Source organism: Botryllus schlosseri, chromosome 15 (assembly GCF_051294905.1).
Source record: "Botryllus schlosseri isolate E-star chromosome 15, Bs_hap1, whole genome shotgun sequence".
Classification (NCBI taxonomy): Eukaryota; Metazoa; Chordata; class Ascidiacea; order Stolidobranchia; family Styelidae; genus Botryllus; species Botryllus schlosseri.
In genome coordinates this window covers 6,468,754-6,488,039 of record NC_137250.1, presented here as the reverse complement: position 1 = coordinate 6,488,039, position 19,286 = coordinate 6,468,754, and the positions used below count along the sequence as shown (strand labels likewise).

General features: G+C 40.2%; 3 protein-coding genes and 1 long non-coding RNA gene across 5 annotated transcripts in view; 2 read left to right on the top strand and 2 right to left on the bottom strand.

Moving 5' to 3' along the window:
* The window catches only part of LOC145456660 (flavin-containing monooxygenase 3-like), a 266,805-nt gene that overhangs the window by 91,335 nt on the left and 156,184 nt on the right, over window positions 1-19,286 (top strand). The gene's annotated exons all lie outside the window — the stretch shown is intronic.
* Window positions 206-11,909, bottom strand: LOC145457378 (uncharacterized). 2 transcript variants are annotated; one of them, XM_080335581.1, is made up of 13 exons: window positions 11,773-11,909; window positions 10,798-10,923; window positions 10,590-10,659; window positions 10,222-10,309; window positions 10,100-10,149; window positions 9,627-9,785; window positions 9,462-9,559; window positions 6,142-6,448; window positions 5,560-5,664; window positions 5,172-5,351; window positions 1,671-1,774; window positions 799-963; window positions 206-725 (listed from the first exon to the last, which is right to left on the bottom strand). In XM_080335581.1, exons 2-13 carry the CDS (start codon window positions 10,909-10,911, stop codon window positions 483-485), a joined length of 1,683 nt encoding a protein of 560 aa, XP_080191707.1. In that variant the 5' UTR covers window positions 10,912-10,923; window positions 11,773-11,909; the 3' UTR covers window positions 206-482. The 2 variants fall into 2 exon arrangements, with proteins under 2 accessions (XP_080191707.1, XP_080191708.1); XM_080335582.1 differs by lacking the exons at window positions 10,222-10,309; window positions 10,798-10,923; window positions 11,773-11,909 and having other exon boundaries at window positions 10,590-10,661.
* On the top strand, window positions 2,621-4,350 carry LOC145457383 (uncharacterized). Its single transcript, XR_013920862.1, has 2 exons — window positions 2,621-3,620; window positions 4,097-4,350. It is a non-coding gene; the product is annotated as an uncharacterized LOC145457383 (long non-coding RNA).
* LOC145457382 (spermatocyte protein spe-8-like) lies at window positions 11,773-18,741 on the bottom strand. Its single transcript, XM_080335585.1, has 2 exons — window positions 14,308-18,741; window positions 11,773-12,001 (listed from the first exon to the last, which is right to left on the bottom strand). The coding sequence occupies exons 1-2, from the start codon at window positions 14,502-14,504 to the stop codon at window positions 11,773-11,775; spliced, it is 426 nt and encodes a 141-aa protein (XP_080191711.1). The 5' UTR covers window positions 14,505-18,741.

The window sequence follows — 19,286 nt, the reverse complement described above, 5'->3', positions numbered from 1 at the left end:
TGAAAGTATGGGCAAATATTATAGTCACAGAATGAATCGAAGTTTGCATTGTTTGCAGCCCCGAGACGGTCATAAAACTACTTTTTCTGTTCTGATCTACATGCATTTGCGAGCGAACATTTTCGTCCATGTGTTCCAATATAACTGATGTCCACGTGCAGTCTTTACTAAGGGTTTCTACATCGTACATGCAGTCATAGTTCCAAAAACTGTAGACAACTTTAATCGACCACAGGTGTCTGATTGACATAAACAATTATTGAAGCAAATTAGATTAATAAACTCATCAATTACTGTTTTGGATCTCTATGCTTCAAACTTATAGTTTACATTAAATACGATTTATTCCTTGTATAGTTGGATAAATACGCCATTATTGTATCGATTCTGTAATCCAGCCCGCCATACCAGGCCCGCCGACTGAAAAAGTTGCCATCTCCTGATATAGAACTACAAGAATTAATGTATCCATATCCAAGCATTCAGCAGCCTGATGGTGACGTAGGCATCATCTCCGCGTCACATGGCTTCGGATACTGGCCACGTGCCACGTAGTAGCGAATCAATTCGGCCGCCGCAAATTCTGAGGCAATGGATGGCGACAGGTAGTCGTTGGCGCATGTAATTTGGTAATGTATGTCCACGTCTGTGCATACTCCATACCAACCAGAGGTTTCGACTCCTTTGAGCGACGCGCAGCTAATTTCTTTTCCCCCGTAGTGAAACTGAATAACCAGATAAAATTTTACATGCGGATACATATCATCGATCAGCTGTACATTGCTGAAAGCTACATACCTCGATGCTTCTCATATATGGTCCTAAGGATTTGAGAGGGCGTGATGTACTAGTCCAGCTAGTTGAACATTCGCAATAATTGCCATTTGTGCACTCCGGGCAAATGCAAGAAGGTATTGGTTCAGACCATCTCCCGTTTTTTAGACACGTCATAGTTGCAGTCCCCTTCAGATAATACAGAGGTGACTATTCATTGATTCCTTCCTTACGATAGAAAAGAGTGCGTCTCGGGCAATGTTGGGAAATATCACTACCTTCGAGTCACAAGTCATATCGAGTCAATGCACGTCTTGACTCGAGTCAAGCCTAGCCAAAATCAAGTATGGTCAAGTACGAGGTATGACAAAAAAAATGAAGCCACCGATTAATATTTGTTCAAGTTATCGCATTTTCCCGAATGAAGATAGTACAGATTGAGTTTCAATTTATAGGGAATCGAGTAACGAGTATAGAGTTAATTACGATTGCAAATCTGCGCTGTGTCGCATCATCACGACTGGAAATGTAGCCTACTTTCTCTGTACTACATGTTGGAGGTCGCAAATACAGGATTCATATTACACCTGTGCATAGCGAAGTCGATGGCGCATTGTATCAAGAGCGTTCGCAACTCGCGATGTACTCGACCTCGTGATTATTAAAGCAGGAACAGAAATCTCAATAGCCGTTGAGCCATTGTTGATAAGTCATCTATTTTTATTGATTTCCGTTCGTTGCTCAGCACGAATATTATATGGCACAAAGAGTCCCTTGGCTCAGCAATGACTGAGAACACAATTGTGCGTAGCCTACTTCTTATGCTGTTATACCGCCTTTGCGCACCTTTGTTTGGTCAAATGTAGTGTAAGACTCACAAGGAAATCTTAACTTACATTGGTGATACGTTGATTTTTGCATGATATTGCGCATGTTGAGTTTTCAAAAGTTCCATTCGTGCATTTGAAGACAATATTTGATACCATTGGCAGTATGCAGGCTAGAAATAAATGATACCGCATTAATGCGTTAAATTCCTTCATTTGTATGGTGCAACAGCGAATTCTTATACCAGGGGAGGCAAACCTGCTGCCGTAGAAGCGTAAATGTCCGGTCGTCTAAGTAATTCAATTAGCGTTTGTTGGCGGCCGTGAACGTGCAATTTGAATTTCCTAATCAGATGCCACATTTTTGATAGATTTTAGTTCCACTTAAAAATTTGCCTCACGCTTCGCGCGATTCAGGACGATCTGGATTTTCGATTTTAATACAGGCCTTGTAGTGTATTTGCAATCCGAGCCCAACATTGCATATGCGAGCAACAGAGTAATATAATGTATACCCATTTGAAATCGTGTGCGTCTCAAAAAAGGTTTTTGGTGATTCCAATATATTTTGTCTATACCGACAATCCTGATGGGATGTCAAGAACTAACAACATGCAACAAAGTGACTAGTAACAATGCTGGACCTACGCGAAGACGCATTGTCATTAATTAGTTGCCATAAATCTTCAAAGACACCCCTTCCACCACCTCTATCGGTAAATCTTATCACGTGGGCAGAGAAAGGATAAATATTTGAAAGTAATATCTGCAACTGCAAACATTATTGACGAAATTCATTCATGATTATGACAAAGTTCTCGCGAATTTGGTGCGTACGTGAAGCCAGCGAGGGCGTTCTGATTCTACAATCAAAAACATTCCTGAGTAACGTATTTCTCAAGAAAACACAGATGCCACAGAACTCAACAATGGCTGTACGCGATGTAAAGTCCCCGATATAGTCAATTTAGATATGGATATTTGCCGTCCAGGTGAGCCATCACGACAGTATGTACACTGTAAAAAATCTGGTAGATTTACTGGGAAATCTCTGTAAATTTTACCACGAATTACCGGCCGCAGCCAATTACTGTGCGTAGCTGGTCATTTTACATTTTGATATGTAACATTACCTGAATATAGCTGTAAAGTAAGTTACCAGAATTTCTTCGCAAAATTACTGACAGTTACTCGTTACTGCAGTTTACCGGGCTATTGGCAAAATTGATTAGCTTCAAAATCGCTGCAGCCAATGTATACGTAGAACTGAATGTTACTGATATATCATTCTAGAGGTGATTTGACCTGATTGAACCTCGTTTGCGAGACTGGGGTCTGTCATACCGAAATTGTTGGCCCTAGTATCAATTAAGCTTAGTAGGGTACAAGAAATAACTGACAATCGTAGCTTATGTGGTACACCGTAGCCATATTATTATAAGGCAATGGCTGTTATACGGCCAGTCTCGCTGGTTACATTCGTTGTCACGGATAAGGCTGATAAGTTAGAAAATTAGTTCAGGATGTGTAATATTGCTCGGGGAAACTAGAAATATCAGCACCGCATGCTCAGCTGACCACTTGTTAATGGCGGACAAGGCGACCTGTAATAGGTTACAGGTGACTGCTTTTTCTGAGATTCGTAGTAAACAACCAACGCTCAACTGTGACATCACAACCAGCGTCTAGTTAGGTAAGTACAGTAAGTAGTGAACAACACATGGAATATATATCAATTTATACGAAATTAGATGAAAAAAGGGACTACATGCAATGATAAATGTTTCTGTATGGAAAAAACGACCCAGATCAAACATTATAACGTGGCCAGTAAATATTATTGGTGTCATGTGTCAGCGGATGAATACCATTTATTTCGAAATCGTTCGAGTGTCGTCTGGCCAGTGGCCATTAGTGAGATTTGAGCAAAGGGTGGAGCGAAGCTTGTTGTGCTTGAAGAAAGTGGACACGATCGTTAAAAATTCCTAGGAATGCTGAATGGAATACGCATCTTAAAAGGTAATACAGTACTACATAGTATTCGTTACCGTGAATATCTGACTCTGCACACCAGCCCTCGATGACTTAGATTTCATGATTGATATATTTCATTCGCCGCATTCTCTGTTCTATTTTGGGATATTTGTCGACTTATATAGTGACCACATACTCCGCTGCGGAGGGGTTGAAACTGTTGGCTTGGTAATGTCATTTTCGGGCCATAGCATAAATATGTTTTCATCCGCTGCTGGATTTGTTTGCCACACATGCCACCTTAAATTAGGAACCTTTTGCTTCAATACAGAGATAAAGTCATGAATCTCTGCTATGTCATGTAAAAGGCGGAGCCGTCATCACACAATGTGCCAGTACCGGTACTTCAAAACATGTTATAGTTTTGTTAGCCTATTTGTCTTAGTCTTTATAATGTCATGTCCACTGTCCAGGTTAGGAACTTTGCTTTATATAGCGACTTACGCATGAATTCTTTTTAGTGGAACTGCAAGATACTACTTACACAGAAGGAATGAGAACGAGAAAAAGAAACAATTGGAAGTTTGGCCGGTGGTGGAATTAATTCACGTTTTCTCGAGACCACTCGTGTTACTGCATGTCTCCTAAAGAAGAATTAGACCTCCAGCAGCAATATTGTTTCAACGATAACCACTTCATCGTGATATCATGAATGAATATACAGTTTGTTCCAATGTCGTTTTGGAAATGTGAAGAAAATGTTGCGATATTTTTGCATCGGGTTGCTTTGCGATAGGTATGGATGTACGTGAATTTACAAGCTGGTATGTAATCCTGATTTACAGGGACAGCATATAGGTAGGTAGGCGGTAAAATGACAGTCTCGATCGCAAATGTACAGGAGAACATGTAGATTAGATATACCGGAGGTGACTGTAACATTACAGTCTGGCGTGTAAAGTGAGATTACCGGACGAGTGTAAGTTAAATTTACATTGACTAGCGGTAATGTTAGATTACCACGAAATGTCTGGCTACCGTGCTTCCAAACATTTCGCGGTAAATCGAGGTTTTTATTTTTTACAGTGTAGAAATGCGGCCGTACGTCACATATGTAATCGAAATGACCGCCGTGAATAGCAAAAAGGTTGAACACCCCAGTTACGCTTCGTGACTCCTATACCATGGAACCACTCACCGATGATTTTTAATTGGTGTCACTAGACCTAGCCGATCTCGAATGTCGGAAAATTATTGCGCACACCGCATTGAATATTAACAGAGGTGGTGAATGTAGTCAGCGTCGCCACTCAAATAGAAATAGAAGTATCGTTGGAATTTCTACTCAAGTAGAAGTAGGAGGGGTGATTCACAAGTAAGTAAGTAAGATTGTATTATACGCTTCATTTTGCCTACAAAACTGAAAACTGTCAAGTAGAAGTAGAAGTAGTCTAAAGTCATATCTACTTAAAAAGTAGTGTGAGTAGGCAAAATCTACTTCAAGTATTTCAAAAAGTAGAAGCAATTCGTTATTGAACACCTTTGAATATTATTACTATGAAACGAAACTAAAATCATACGAAATACACCATATACCTCTTTCGCAGGTTGGTCGTTTCGCTGACCATTTTCCAGCGGAGCATGAAAGTGTGGCAGTACCGAAGATTTGGTATCCGACATCACACACGAAATGACAATTTGAAAGGATTCCCTTGGTTTCATTTCCACAAGTCACATTACCGTGATTTGGGTTAGTCAGGGATAGGCACTTTGCGTCTAAAGAAGGAAGACTTAAAGTTCCAAGGCATCACTTCAGGTCAGCGTCAAATTTATCATTATATATATTTCGTTTCTTTATATACGTGCAAGGTCTAGGGTGCATTGAAGTCGGACTACTGCACACTAGCAAATTACGCTTTGGTGAAAATTGGCGTAACACACTATTTTCGTTTTTAGTATACGGTCACCAATTCCATACACTTACCATTCGTGAAAACTATTGTTCCAATTGTCAGTACAACCGAAACTATCACCACCGCGAAAGCCGTCAGGATGATCCTCCTGAGAACGCGATGAGGCTCTTTCACAGCTGCGAAATCAATGACATGAATGACAAAATCATAGCGCGTCGCAAAATCTCACTGAAGTATGGTATTGACAGATTCAATGACAAGATGACTTCATCCGTGTTTAGGTGAATTTCCAACATCTAATCCTATGGCTTTCTATTGGAAATGCAATGGTGGGAAGGTATAACTTTAACTACACGGCAGCCAAGGCCAACTCCAAAAATTCGTGTGTTTTTGCCAATCCCCAAGTTATTGAAGGGTGATAATTATAAGCTATAGGTGCGTAAGTTTTGAGGTAAATGATTGGTCGAGACGACGATCCGATCAGTAGAAAATGGAAATCTGCTTAACTGGGACGAATTTTTAGGGTTTAGCGGCGAACTTGGGTTTTTAACTTTGAATAAATCCCAGTAGCACCAGAGGAATATATATATAGCCTACCTCAATACATTTAGAATTTTCTAGATTCAAGTGCCGTGACCGGCAACTTTGCTCACCAGAGGTTTCGCACGGTATCAAATCGATGAGTTCGTCATCATAAGACTGGTAAGCTGGTGGGGACAGAGTCGGAGTGGAGAATGATTGCATCAAAGAACGCACTCTTGCGTTCTCACGGGCTGTAATTAAATTTTCCTCTACCGTCACTGTACACGAATCATTTTGATCCGATGTAGAAACTGGTGCTTTGGCGCAAGTTACATTATTGTTGTCAACTCCATCTACCGTTGTTGCATGCGAACGGCGCCCTGTCTCACCAGCCTCAACGAATCGACGCTCCAAACGGATTTCATGTAGTATATCCAACTGTGAAAGATGCGAGATTCCGGTATTTCAAGAGAAATAGGATGGAACACCGCGTGATGTGAATTTATTGCACCTTCGACAAATTAGTGTAGAAAACAAGATGTCACGTAGTAGAATATAATTCGCGGACTTCGGTGACGAGCAATGTTCCCTCTAAGCTGCGCACGTGCGCAAATGCGCAGTGCCGAAACGGTCTCTGCGCACAGAAAATCTAGGCTGCGCACAAAAAATCCGAAGTGATGATTTTTTGTTTCAGTCGTTGCGCACTGTTGTCCAATGGACCGCGCAGGCGCGCAGAACAATTATAGGGAACATCGCCAGAGGAAAATAGTGTTATCCCTGAAGTCTGAAGCCGAAGCACAAGTGCTGCCCGCAAAGGTAGATATTGCGCTCCCTGAAGAAATAAGAATCTGCAATCACGTGCGCCTCACGAACGAGATTTTCTTTTAGTATGGTCTCGTACGCGTGAGCGATACTGATTTCATTTCAATAGCGCAATCTTTTCTGGTAATGGTGAAATAGCATGGTTTAACAAAGTTATAAAGAACAATGGGCTAGCTCAAAGTTAATCTGCGAGAATAAGTCTTTTCTGGGTGGCATGAACATGGCGTAAGATTTACTGTACAATTACATACCGTGAATTTTCGAAGTCATGACCTCCATCAGGCGAATCTGATCACGTATGGTGAGATAGGATAATATGCAAGCCAAATTAACAAATAAGTGCGATTCGTTGAACATGAAATGGTTGTCGGTTGTCGGACCATGTGAAAACGGAAGAAATATTGTAAAATTAGTTGAGAATTTTTCTTTTGCGAGCGAGAAAGGTCTGCTCTGCAAAATATGTCTAGAAGCAAAATATGGAAAAGAATAGCATACATTTTCTTAGAAAAGCCACCGCACTCGAACTGAAGCCAAATCACCCTCAAAATATGCACCAAAGCACAAGTGCGATATCCATGATGTCGAGGTTTATCGCCATTGCGCGTGAATGCTTCTTAACCCTTTGCGACACCACAGAGTCGCACGTGTGTTATGGTGCATATCCCGAAAATATTTAAACGCGGTGGCTTTCTGAAAATAAATGCCCTCAATGGCTTAACTTCAAGTCGAGACCACTTAATGTTTAGAGCGTAGTTCCCCTTCTTCACTCATAATGTGATTATCTGGTGTCATGCAATAAAACGAAATGTAAATGCTGTACTTTGATTCTATCAATGAATCATGTGACTCGAATGGATACACGCACTTCTGGGTTACCCCAAACCCCCCAATTGGGGGACCCGATCTCAAAGGGGAGCTTAAATTATTTCGTGAATAAACATGAATCATGGAGTATTTTTTGAAAATTTATGCAACTTTTTCAAAGAAGAAATGACAATTGAAACCGTGTACGTCTTTGTTTAGTACGTTTGGGGGATTTCAATATCTTCTGACACAGCAGATAGGAGGACACGAAATAGCATCAGATACCGAAGTCATTATACCAACGGTACGCCCGAAGATGTTTGATTATATTTAGGGGTCCTACCTTTTCGAACACACTTCACTCGATCAGCTCTACCGGTAAATCTGATTACGTGAGCAGAGAGAGGATAAATATTAATAGCAATATATATCCAATTCCCGATCATATTGACCGATTCAATCATGAATTATATAAAGGTTTCGCACTTCGCGCGTCTAGGCTGTACACCCACTAAAGGGACACCCAGTGTAGATGGTAAGTTGCGGCAAAAAACGTAGGTGCCAATGGGGGTCTGGGGGGGCGAAGCCCCCCCCAGAAGTTCGGTTTGTCACCTTATGGGGGGCCTGGTTGCGCACTGTTGTTCATGGGCCTGCGCAATAAGTTGAAGTGTTTGCGCAGACTCGTGAAAAATTAGAGGGAACATTGGTGACGAGATAGGCACTTTGCCATCACATATCCCACCGCTCATGTCATGTAAATCATCAGGTAATCATAAATTCGTACATGTGCCGTTCCGGAAAGTTACTGCGGATAGTCTTCCAAACATAATCTATACATATCGAACATTGTAATTGATAATTCGGACCTTTTCCATTTTGGACCTACGTTTCTGATATTCAATTAGTATTGAGTTCCCCGATTAGGTTACAAGTAGGGATGTTGCGAACTCCTGAAAGGTTCCGGTTCGTGTGAACACGAACAATTACAAAAGGTTCGTTTTGAACGCGCACGTGAACATAAACCTTCGAATAAGTCAGAAGTCTACTTTCGAACACTAAACTTGCATTAGGATATAACCGAGTACGTGTACATTGTACAATACTTGAGGGAACAAATCGGTTAGTTTCTTAAAACGAAAAAATAGTAGATTGCCACTCTTACGTTTGATCGTAATGCAACCGCGTTTGATGTTTTACGCAGGTTAGCTAAATCACACCTAGGCTACTTGATTCGACACCATATTTATGGTTGTGTCTGAAACTTTATCATACCATTAGTGTTGCAATTGCGAGCTGGGAGAGGAGTTTCTCAAAGCTCAAAATGAGAAAGTTGTTTTTACGTTCTACCACGGACGACGATTGGCAATCGGCAATATCGATTCTTTCTATAGAAAGAGACTACGATGGCTGTAAAAAAAGTTACAAAAGTTGCAAAACTTGCCCTAGTCATTACTGTGCCTTTTATGTACGATCATAAATAGTTATCACGAGTGTAGATTTGTATAGAAAACTTAAGAATCATATCGTCGGGACCAGCAGGCCTATGTACTTTTACACGGAACTATACTCTAATATAATTGCGAACACCTATGTGTTATATTTTTGGAATTATTTACATGCTAAATTTGTTTGTTGTAAATGAGCCGATTTAGGAAGCAATACAATCTCTCTCTCACACACACACAAGTGGTACTTCAATCAGTTTCAGAGGCAATGTTTTAGGGCTAGCGTTTAGGGCGTAGCGTCCTAGCTCAGTCGATACGTCTTTTCCGAAATGACATATCTTAACTAATTGAAAAACGTCCAGTATTCGAGAAATACCAACCTGATCGAGAATTTCAACAATGGCATTCATTGAAATGGTTACCTTTGCATCAAAATCACCTACGCTTTCCTTAATATCATCAATGATTTGTTGAAGCTCTGTGTGACAAAATTAATATTTCTTAGGAACCGAAATGATTCAAGCTCGCCACAAGCACTCTCCAACCTTGAAAGGACGGCCTGTCTTCTGGAACTGGGTCCCAACAGTTTTTCATCATATCCACCAGAGGTTTCGGGTATGCGTTTGAAACTTTGGATACGTCGGGACGTAGGTGTTTCTTGACAACGTGATGCTCAAGCAATATGATATTCTGCATATCCAAATCTAAATATCATAAACCGAATTGATTTAAATCCTAATAAGTCTGGAAACGCGTCCCTTATCCTAGAGAAAACGTAACAATCGATTCGAGACCTATTTAACGTAGGCTATATACAGGGATACTACAGCGACATACTATCACTATATTCTTTATAGTCTATGACTATACTTGTTACTGCACTGGTTTGCTATATACCTTGAGTAATTCATGCCCTTTGTTAAAGACACACCCCAATCGGTTATCTTATATACCAATGCGCGACAGTAAAAATTAATAGAGTATTTGTTCACCTGAATGTATCAAATAATATACAAACCTTCATACGGAGGTAGATCTGTGAGAATGGTGTACTGCAGAATCCCAAATCTGAAAATGTAAGTCTTCTTTTAAGACACCTGTACATGTATTGGAGAAGTACAATTGCCATTAAATACGAACGAGTAAACGTCACACTTCGTGTTTGGTCTACGACGTGGATCTGAAAATCTTTCAGGTGCAATGAACCCCAGAGTGCCCCCGATCGGTCCTGCGTAAAAATGTTGGTGAAAGACCCACTGGATTATTACTGCTACTGGTTCATAGCCTGGTGATGAATATTCTCGGACACTGCTGGTTACTACGCCATGATCACTGTTCTGGTAGGAGAAATTACACTACGATGAGAAATATGATCAAACTGTTCACATTAGATTGCGTAAAACTGCAATTGCATCATGTTGTCAGGATGAATGAGCTTCATAGTCAGGTTTGATGATGAAGATTAGGAGCCATTGATCTGCATTACAATCACTATTGGTCATACTCACCTGAACGTGCTGTTCTAGTACTTTGCAGGATAGTTAGAGTGGCCACGGTGCTCAATCCAAAATCGCATATCTGTACCAATAAATATATTTACCTTAGTTTAAGTCAATTATTAAATCATTATACGTGTCAGTGAATGTAGATGGCTAATGGCCACCGGTGACAACCATAATCAAAAGCTACATTTTTGCCGTTAACACTTCAACGTACCTTGGCGTGAAGGTCTTCATCAAGAAGAACATTGTCAGTTTTCAAATCGAGATGAAGAGTGTTTTTACACTCATTACACCCAAAGAATTTCCGAGGCTGATGTAAATATTTCATCGCATTGATTATCTGAAAATTTCGCTCTTTAGGCTATACTTATAGTTATAAATACATCGATATTCTCAGGAACAGATATACATAAACATTTGTATAGTAAACTGAACAAATAATGTCGCCAGCCTGAATCTCGGTCCACGATTTCATTCCCTGTTTCAAACGATCGTTGATTCGTGACACTGCTGCGACCCAGGCCTTGGACATGGCGTTCTGGTAGCGACAAAAGATATCGCTTATACTACGCGGACATATTCTCCCAGTTTTATGAGTCGAATTTATCCGTTTTTATTGATGATGAAAACTGATCAAGGTGAAAATGGCACTTCCTGGATTCGGCAATAAGCCCGTGATAGTTCGGCGAGATTCTCTTAGACGTGAACTTTCCCGAATGCCAAGCTTGCCTGAGCTTGATACCGGTCCCGCTCTCATAAAAACATTGATTGATAATGCTGATTGGCTCAAATTCGCTCTAAATTGAAGTACACTAATTAGAACATGCTCCTCCTCGCCATCTCATCCGCGTAAGCGGTGTCTTATAAAGGCCTAGAAGTGTGCCGTTATACAAGCCGTCGGCTACGGAATGAAAATGAATAAAGTTGACCTGGTGTACATGACGGTAGTAGTCGATCAGCACCATGAATAACACAAACAACGACAAGAACATGCAGTTCAGTCGCTAGCAAGTTCGACATTCGACGATATATTCGGTCGACACACCGCGCACGAGGTTTCTGAATTCTGGAATGGGTTACGTTTTCGTGCATCAACTTTAGGGTGTGAATGACTCACCACATTTCACTCGCTATGAATGACTCACCACATTTCTCGATTCGTTCTACAAAATGCAATTATATGGCTTACCTATTCCACTATTCTTAGTTTTAGGAATGACAAATCTCTTTCGTCCTTCTCAGTCTTTTTCCTTTTACTCCAAATACTCCCGAAAAAGTCGGCGTAAGAGCCATGCGGATGGAACTCCAACACCAAGCCATAACCTGATTCGATTTCCGCTACGCCAAAAGTCCGTATGATGTTACCGTGGTCAAAAGATGCCAAGATATCCGCCTCTTCTCTGAGACGATTCCGTTCACTGAAATCAGATTAGTTGTGCTTTATTTCTCGCCAAATCGAATGTTAACATCGTATTTAGTTTGTATTCACGGTAGCATATAGCATATTTTACCAACATCTATAGCAGAGGTCTCAAACACGCGGCCCGCGGGCGGCATACTGCCCGCGAGAACATTTTGTGTGGCCCGCGACGGGATTTTGAAATTTCAAGTATTCGACAATCTATTCAAGTGCCACATATCTTTTTAGATATATGAACTTAAATTTCACCCTAAAACTACTGTAAAAATCGCTGAAGTCTCAACAAACTACATTATCACATCTCTTTTGAAAGCTACCATGCGGTAGAAGATAAGCTATTACGTCTCATGTCCAGTTCATGATGATAAAAAATGTCCCGTCAATGATTCGTGACTGAAAATTGTGATTTGGTTTGGTGCAACCTTTCGTAAAATTACTCAATTTCGGATTGACTTGGTGATTAAATAATAACTCGAGTTGAGTCGGGTAAAACGGTAAAATCTGAGAAGGACTTGCGACTCGGAACGGTGACTTGGTAATCCTACGGACGCAACAACCTATGAAACTGTCATCACGAATAGTAATATATCAACAGGTCGTAGCCTGCGTTGGGTAAGGGTATCTGGCCAGCAGTATAGGCAGTATAGTAGTATCCGCTCCACAACTGTAACACCAATCACCATCAATTCATCGGCGATTGGACATTTCTATTACAGGGGTTCTTAACCATATGGCCCATAGACCCCTTCGGGATACGAAGCACCACACCAGGGGGTACGTGATGTACTGTGGAATTAGGCCTATATGTCGTGGAACATATTTTTGGCCAATTTATTCAACTGGTGGGATATGGTATTCGCGCTATGCGAGATTTTATGGGAATGGGCTTTCTGCTTTTAATATAGGTACCATCAGAAAATGTGTTTAAAATGAACAGGGGCTACCTACGAGAAATCTTATTGGAAGCACGAGGAGGCAAAATCTAACGCTGATTTAATTTGACTTGAGCATTGGCAGTAACAATAGCCTACTTCTCACGACTATATCAAAACCTGGATTAGGCTACACCGCTCAACTGCTCTGATATCAGATCAATCTTCAGTAGATTTCAAAATAGTCTACATAAAATTATGGCACGTCAAAGGTCCACTGGCTGCATTAATATGAACCGACAGTTTGACGATGTCATGCTGCACCCTTTTGCCTGATGTCTATATAACTCATTATATTTTAACAAATTATGCCCGGCATAAAATTAATTTCATTAAAATATTAGAAAATGTGATTTTTTTCCGTGTGAAGCGTGAGTAATACAATAGTAAATTACATTTTGACGATGTTCGTGGAATGCCCGTCTGCAAGCTCCCGTCAAATAAGGCCTACTTGGAAATTATACATTGAATATCCCTATTGTTGATGCTGCGGCCCGCAGCGTCATCAAAACTAGGAAATTGGCCCGCGAGGACATTTGAGTTTGAGACCTCTGATCTATAGAATGCTTCATCATGTAGTGACTGATGATAAGGGTCTGATAAGGCATAATGAGGAGCTTGGCGGGCCGGATTCCTGAATTGATACAATAAGCGAGGATTTATCCTCATATATAAGGAATGTATCGTAGATCGCAATCCATCCCTTAATGTAAACTTCAACTTTAAAGCATAGAGACCCAAACATTATTCACTGAATTTGTTAACTTCAATAGCTGTTGAAGTCGAAGGGACATCTGCGGTCGATTAAAGTTTTCAACAAGTTCTTTGAACTTTGGTAGCATGTCGGACGTAAAAACCCTATTAATGACTGCATGTGAACAACAGTTAGATTGGAACACATCTTTCCCTTGATAATGTTGCTAATGTGTGTGGAAGTAGTGAATTATCGTGATAGACGGTAGCCGCGGACCGCATTATCATGTACGACCGGAAACGGCCTCCGCGCCGCACAAAATCCCGTCGCTAGCCTGGTCGGGCGCGTTGACCATAATATGTACTCATGACATAGCCGTACTTTGCATGTACGGACTGTTAAGCTCATACTCGGATCATAGGAGTTGAAAGGATCTTCATTGCCTGATTCGAAAACATCGCTTTCGGTTCGCCCCGTCACTCAAGGTCGTAATCAATATCGACACCATGTATAGCCAGCATGTAAGTTCATTGCGTTGTTCATTGGGTGTTAACTTCCATAGCGCATTGTGCTACCACCACAAAGCAAAGCCGATGACGTTTCTCAATTCACTTCGCAATGAACATATAGGCGACTGGACGATTGGTGAAAATACCAGTTATACATTATTCAGCTTACTCATCCGACAGATGTTTCCGTATTAATGTCTTCACCGCTACGTGCATCGGATAGTGTTCGCCATGAAGTCGGTATAAATCTACGTTTGACATCCCTCCCTTTCCGATACTCCGGATGTATTCCAATTCGTTTCGCCCGAGGAAAACTGAAGAAAGCAGATCGGACAGTGGCTTGTATATTTCGTCACTCCCTGCCATGGTTCTGATTAAATTAAAAATGTATCTGTAAATGTTGAAGTTGCATAAATTACATTAGTCAATGCGACTTAAACATCGACATGTTAATGCACATGAAGCGCATTTAAACCCATACATAAGTAGTAGTTTATACGCTCTCTAATGATAATGACTCATTTCCTTTCGAATTCATTCGTATTCCACTTATCCTCAATGACTTGAAACCATATCTACATCAATTGTCGTAATCTTCCTAGATGGAATAATGTACCTGAAGTAAATTTGCGGGACGTGCGCTTGAGGAGTTGCCTTCAAATAGTGAGTTCCAAACAGGAACAACATTATATCACAAGCAAGGCATTCAAAATCGGGATTTTGCGAAAAAAACAAGTATCATGATAGCAAAGCATTGAAGATATGGTACAATCAAACTTGGTAATATCCCAGCAGATGGAATCGTAAAGGACATGTCCCTGCCTTGCAAAGATCAGTGTTTTCGAACGATGGTCTTGCAGTGAGATTACGATACTGGAATAGCTCCATGGAATCTGTGACCACAGTACAACGTCGTCAGCCTTTTTATTATATCCTACAACAATCTGACTCATCCGACCCTTGTAGTTCAGGGAAAGTTAGAATTGTAGGAAACATGACTAACTATGCATTTGTGCAACTAAGAGACTTTTGGCGATGAATCACCACATTGAAAAGGTACAGCATCACTTGCCTCATGAACTCTTCAATGGGCTAGTCCTTGGCCAAAAAAATCAACCAAACTCCTGGAAATGCACGTGAAAATAAGAATTAAGATGTATGTTCTATTCAGAGGTGGTCAGTAACGAAGTACTTCTAATTTTTCGAAGTAATCAGGTAGTTTTCCACTAATTGCAATACTTACTCAAGTAAATGTAATTTCCCGCTACTTCTACTTAGTAATATTCTGCGATTTACTTACTTCATTTTCGCTATTTTCAGTTTGTCAAGTGGGAGTCTCATATTCCTCCAATTAGAGGGTGAGACTTAGCAATTTTGAGGATGTTTTCACGACGTACCAAAAAGAATTAAATTTTCACAATAGTTAGGTAAATCCCAGAATGTACTTCGCACTTTGCGAAATGTAGATGTGGAGTGATAAGTATATTTTCACGTAAGTATCGGGGAATATTATTTAGGTTACGGGCTGCGTGATTTTGTTCACACCGCATTGTCGCCCATAGGATATGTTTCATCACGGTAAATATTAATCATCAAAACGATGGATACTACCCTTTTGCAATGTAGCATTTACGTATCGTTCAGTATTCTAAGGAGGACATGGCGTGTCCTAATCTGGAAAATTGGTCTCGTGACTTTTTTGTGCGTTAGACCTGTTTTATCAGATCACCGTTGAAGCTGTCTGGACAAAAGACATGAAATATATTTTCCGATATTTATAATTGGTATATGTATTTCTCTCTTAATTCGCAGTCTCATTATTTTGAGTTTTACTAATTAATTTCAGTACTTTTGTCTGCAGAACATGCATGTTGAAGATTAAAACTAAGTGTAGTAAATACTATATTTCCGCAAATAAAATTACAGTACATGAAATTTTTACGATCTGCCATAATAATATCTATTAACGGATACTAATCACACTATGTTTTATCATCATATTAGATACAGCTTCTCCATATTGCTTTCCATCCAATCAAACAAAAGATTAAAATCGCCTTTGCATAGTCAAACCACCATGTGCATCCAATAATGCGGTGGAATGCTTATGCTGTCCTCCTGGGATGCATCAATATAAATCAGGCTTCCTGCACCTTTTACATTATAGCTCAACTTGTAGCTTTTAACAGTCCATGCGAACGTATTATGACTGTTGTCACAACTTCTTACTTACTTGCTTACTTACTTGAGTAGATTTAAAGCAAACCAATTCTACTTCTACTTGAAGTAGTTTTGTGTTGCTTTTGAACGTACTCGTCTACTCGTAAATAATGGATTTTTGTGTCACTACTTCCACTTCCACTGAAGTATCTTACTTGGCTATACTTTGACCACCTCCGGGTTTATCTGCCGACGCCAGGAACATGGAGTCCGCAAGAATATAGCATCGGGACATCTTAGTCCAGGGGTGGCCAACCCTTTCGGCCAAAGGGCCATATGCAATTAACGAACCATTGCGCGGGCCACTAGCCGCACCAAGTGCGAAAATTGTTTAAAGTTTATAGGTCAATAATATTGTTACTTGACTATATTGCGGCTCTGCTGTATATCGCTGGGCTCAGTTTGCAAGGACAGGAGCATTCGGTACCTGGACATATCGACATCGAGAGCTTTGGTTTGAAGGACAGGAGTATTCGGTACCTGGACATATCGACATCGAGAGCTTTGGCCAACACGAGTCAATCATTTTATGCCTATAGGCTTCATCGTCGACGGTCTTTCTGGAAACGCAAGGTCTCATCGTATCGACACTTTCTCTTGTAATTGAGAATATAGTTAGACTTAATCTGGTACATTGGACATTTTTGTCATTTTCAGAAGGGGGTAACAATATTAAATGCAAGAAATCTAGGGACAACATATTGCGCGAAGCGTGAAGCAAATTTAGGTAAATCTACTGCAAAATATTATACTTCATTGCAATGTACGAAGATCTACCCCAAATGTTACTGGCCCATGGATCTGCCAATGCGTCGGAACTGATATTCTAGTCATCAACGTCCCAAGTGTTGTGGTCTGACTAATTATATTTTTGGTTGGCCTTGCAAGTTCATAATCTGTGCAATCTATTTTTGATAGTATAACTAATTTTGAAAATTACCTCGCGGGCCACATGCGGCCGTGGGCCACGGATTGGCCGTCCCTGTTTCAGTGTCTCGTGGTTAGGACTTACCGCACGGTGTCTTCAATTCTATCATATTTTTTATTTAGGCGGATGCTTCAATATTTCAATTCCTCTTAAAAACGGATGCATGTTTGGGTGTTCTATCAGCGATATTTACAAAGATGTTAAAACCAGTAGGGCATCTGTTTCAATTCATTGCTATCAATGTGGGCGATAGAAGGTGAATTCCAGCACCGAATACAAAGTTCAACTTGGCTGAAAAGTAGAAACTGTCATTAAATAGTTAAGTAGTTGCGATCCAGTGCCTCATTTTACCGTAGCAAGCATATAACCAAGAATGAAAAACGCCGGAAATGCATAATTGAATGAAATACAGGATCGCACGAAATCACTTTCGCAACGAAGCAGACGTTCCAGTTCGCCTGAACTCGTGAACTCGAACCCAGAGAGTCATGGCACTTATGCGGGTTTACACTGGTCCACGACAAATACACGAACCGAAAATAGATTTACTCGCTGCTGTTCACTGCTGGTGTGAATCGAGACTAACCAAACGTAAAGTATGCTCAGGGCATTACCGAATGTCATATAGTCGATATTGGCATCGACAACATATCGTAATAAATTTTTGCTATTCTAAACTAATCATCAAAATACAAAAAAAAAACTTGTGAAGTGTGCCTATAGTCTTCGAGAAATGTTACTTTTTCTGATTTCTAGTTTTACCCAAAATTGCGTTGTAATAATCCTCATAATTCCTTGTTCGGCGTACAAACAGACGTAGGCTATACAAAAATAAGTAATATGCACAAATATCGGCTACCATAGGGTATATAAGGACGCAAACACTTCAAAAAACTTCGTGCGCATATGAACTGAGTAAATGAACTGACAATCCTTCGCTTATTATGGACAGCAAATAAGCCCCCATCATGATGCAATTCCACCTCCCTTTCCAAATCAGAAATATCCTGCTGAATGACTTCACTATATGCTCCTCGCATAATACATCACCAATATTCGGACTAGAAATATCAGAGTGAGAGTGCAGGAAATGAGTTTTTAAGGACATGCCCCCTCCATTTTCCATGTACCTTTTCATTCATTTTCATATATTATTTTGGGAATGGTGTTCAGTGTCAGTTCGGGAGTCCCATAAACAAAGAAAATAAGAATGTTATATATAACCTCTTCAAAAAGGTTATCAACATTATTGCATGAGCAAAGAGTAGCCTATCTGCCACAGAAAAATACCGTGAAATTTATCCATGCATTTTTCTCGCTGAAGAACATCGACACGTGAATCTAGCAAGGTAGCAAGTTCCCTATTTCAACCTTGAAGTCAAAATTTCCGCATTTGATTTAGTGATTTCCGTGTTTTTAACCAAATCATTAAGTTCGTATTGGTTCGGGAAGTGTCGTTCTGGTTTTATATCTATACAAGAGGTGTTAAAGTCGTCATCGGAGTCATTGTTTGTGTCTTCAAATACTGTCGAGTGTTCTGGAGATTTTTTGCATGATAGTTTTCGCCGTCACAACTTCTTGTTGTCCGGAACAGGTGCTTGAGAGGGTGGTATATATAACATACATCTATAAGGTTTCGGGGTTCTCTCCAAATTACTTAATAGGAAATGACATTGAATGCCGGTCTCCCCTAAGCCAACCATGCAAATTTCATTGCCGTGTTCCGCAGATATTATCTTAATGTCCAATTTTAATGCCAAAATGAACTTATAACAAGTCCTTACTTCTAACCATATTTTATATTTCACTTGGTTCAAACAGATAAGTAAACCATAGAAATAGCAAAATACTCGCAGGGCAGATTACATTTATGATGTTGACAATAACGATGATATTAAACTCACTACATCCACAAATAGGATATGTGCATTTACAGAACAAAGCGAAAAGGAATTTGCGATTGCTTTCTGCAGCAAATGCTAACTAACTTACACTGAGAA

Coding starts and splice junctions, on each gene's coding strand:
- LOC145457378 (XM_080335581.1), bottom strand. CDS start 10,911: ATGAAATATTTACATCAGCCTCGGAAATTCTTTGGGTGTAATGAGTGT. Junction 10,660..10,797: donor ATGAAGACCTTCACGCCAAG/GTACGTTGAAGT, acceptor TTATTGGTACAG/ATATGCGATTTTGGATTGAG. Junction 6,449..9,461: donor TTGTTGAAATTCTCGATCAG/GTTGGTATTTCT, acceptor CATCTTTCACAG/TTGGATATACTACATGAAAT.
- LOC145457382 (XM_080335585.1), bottom strand. CDS start 14,504: ATGGCAGGGAGTGACGAAATATACAAGCCACTGTCCGATCTGCTTTCT. Junction 12,002..14,307: donor CGGAAACATCTGTCGGATGA/GTAAGCTGAATA, acceptor ATCTGATTTCAG/TGAACGGAATCGTCTCAGAG.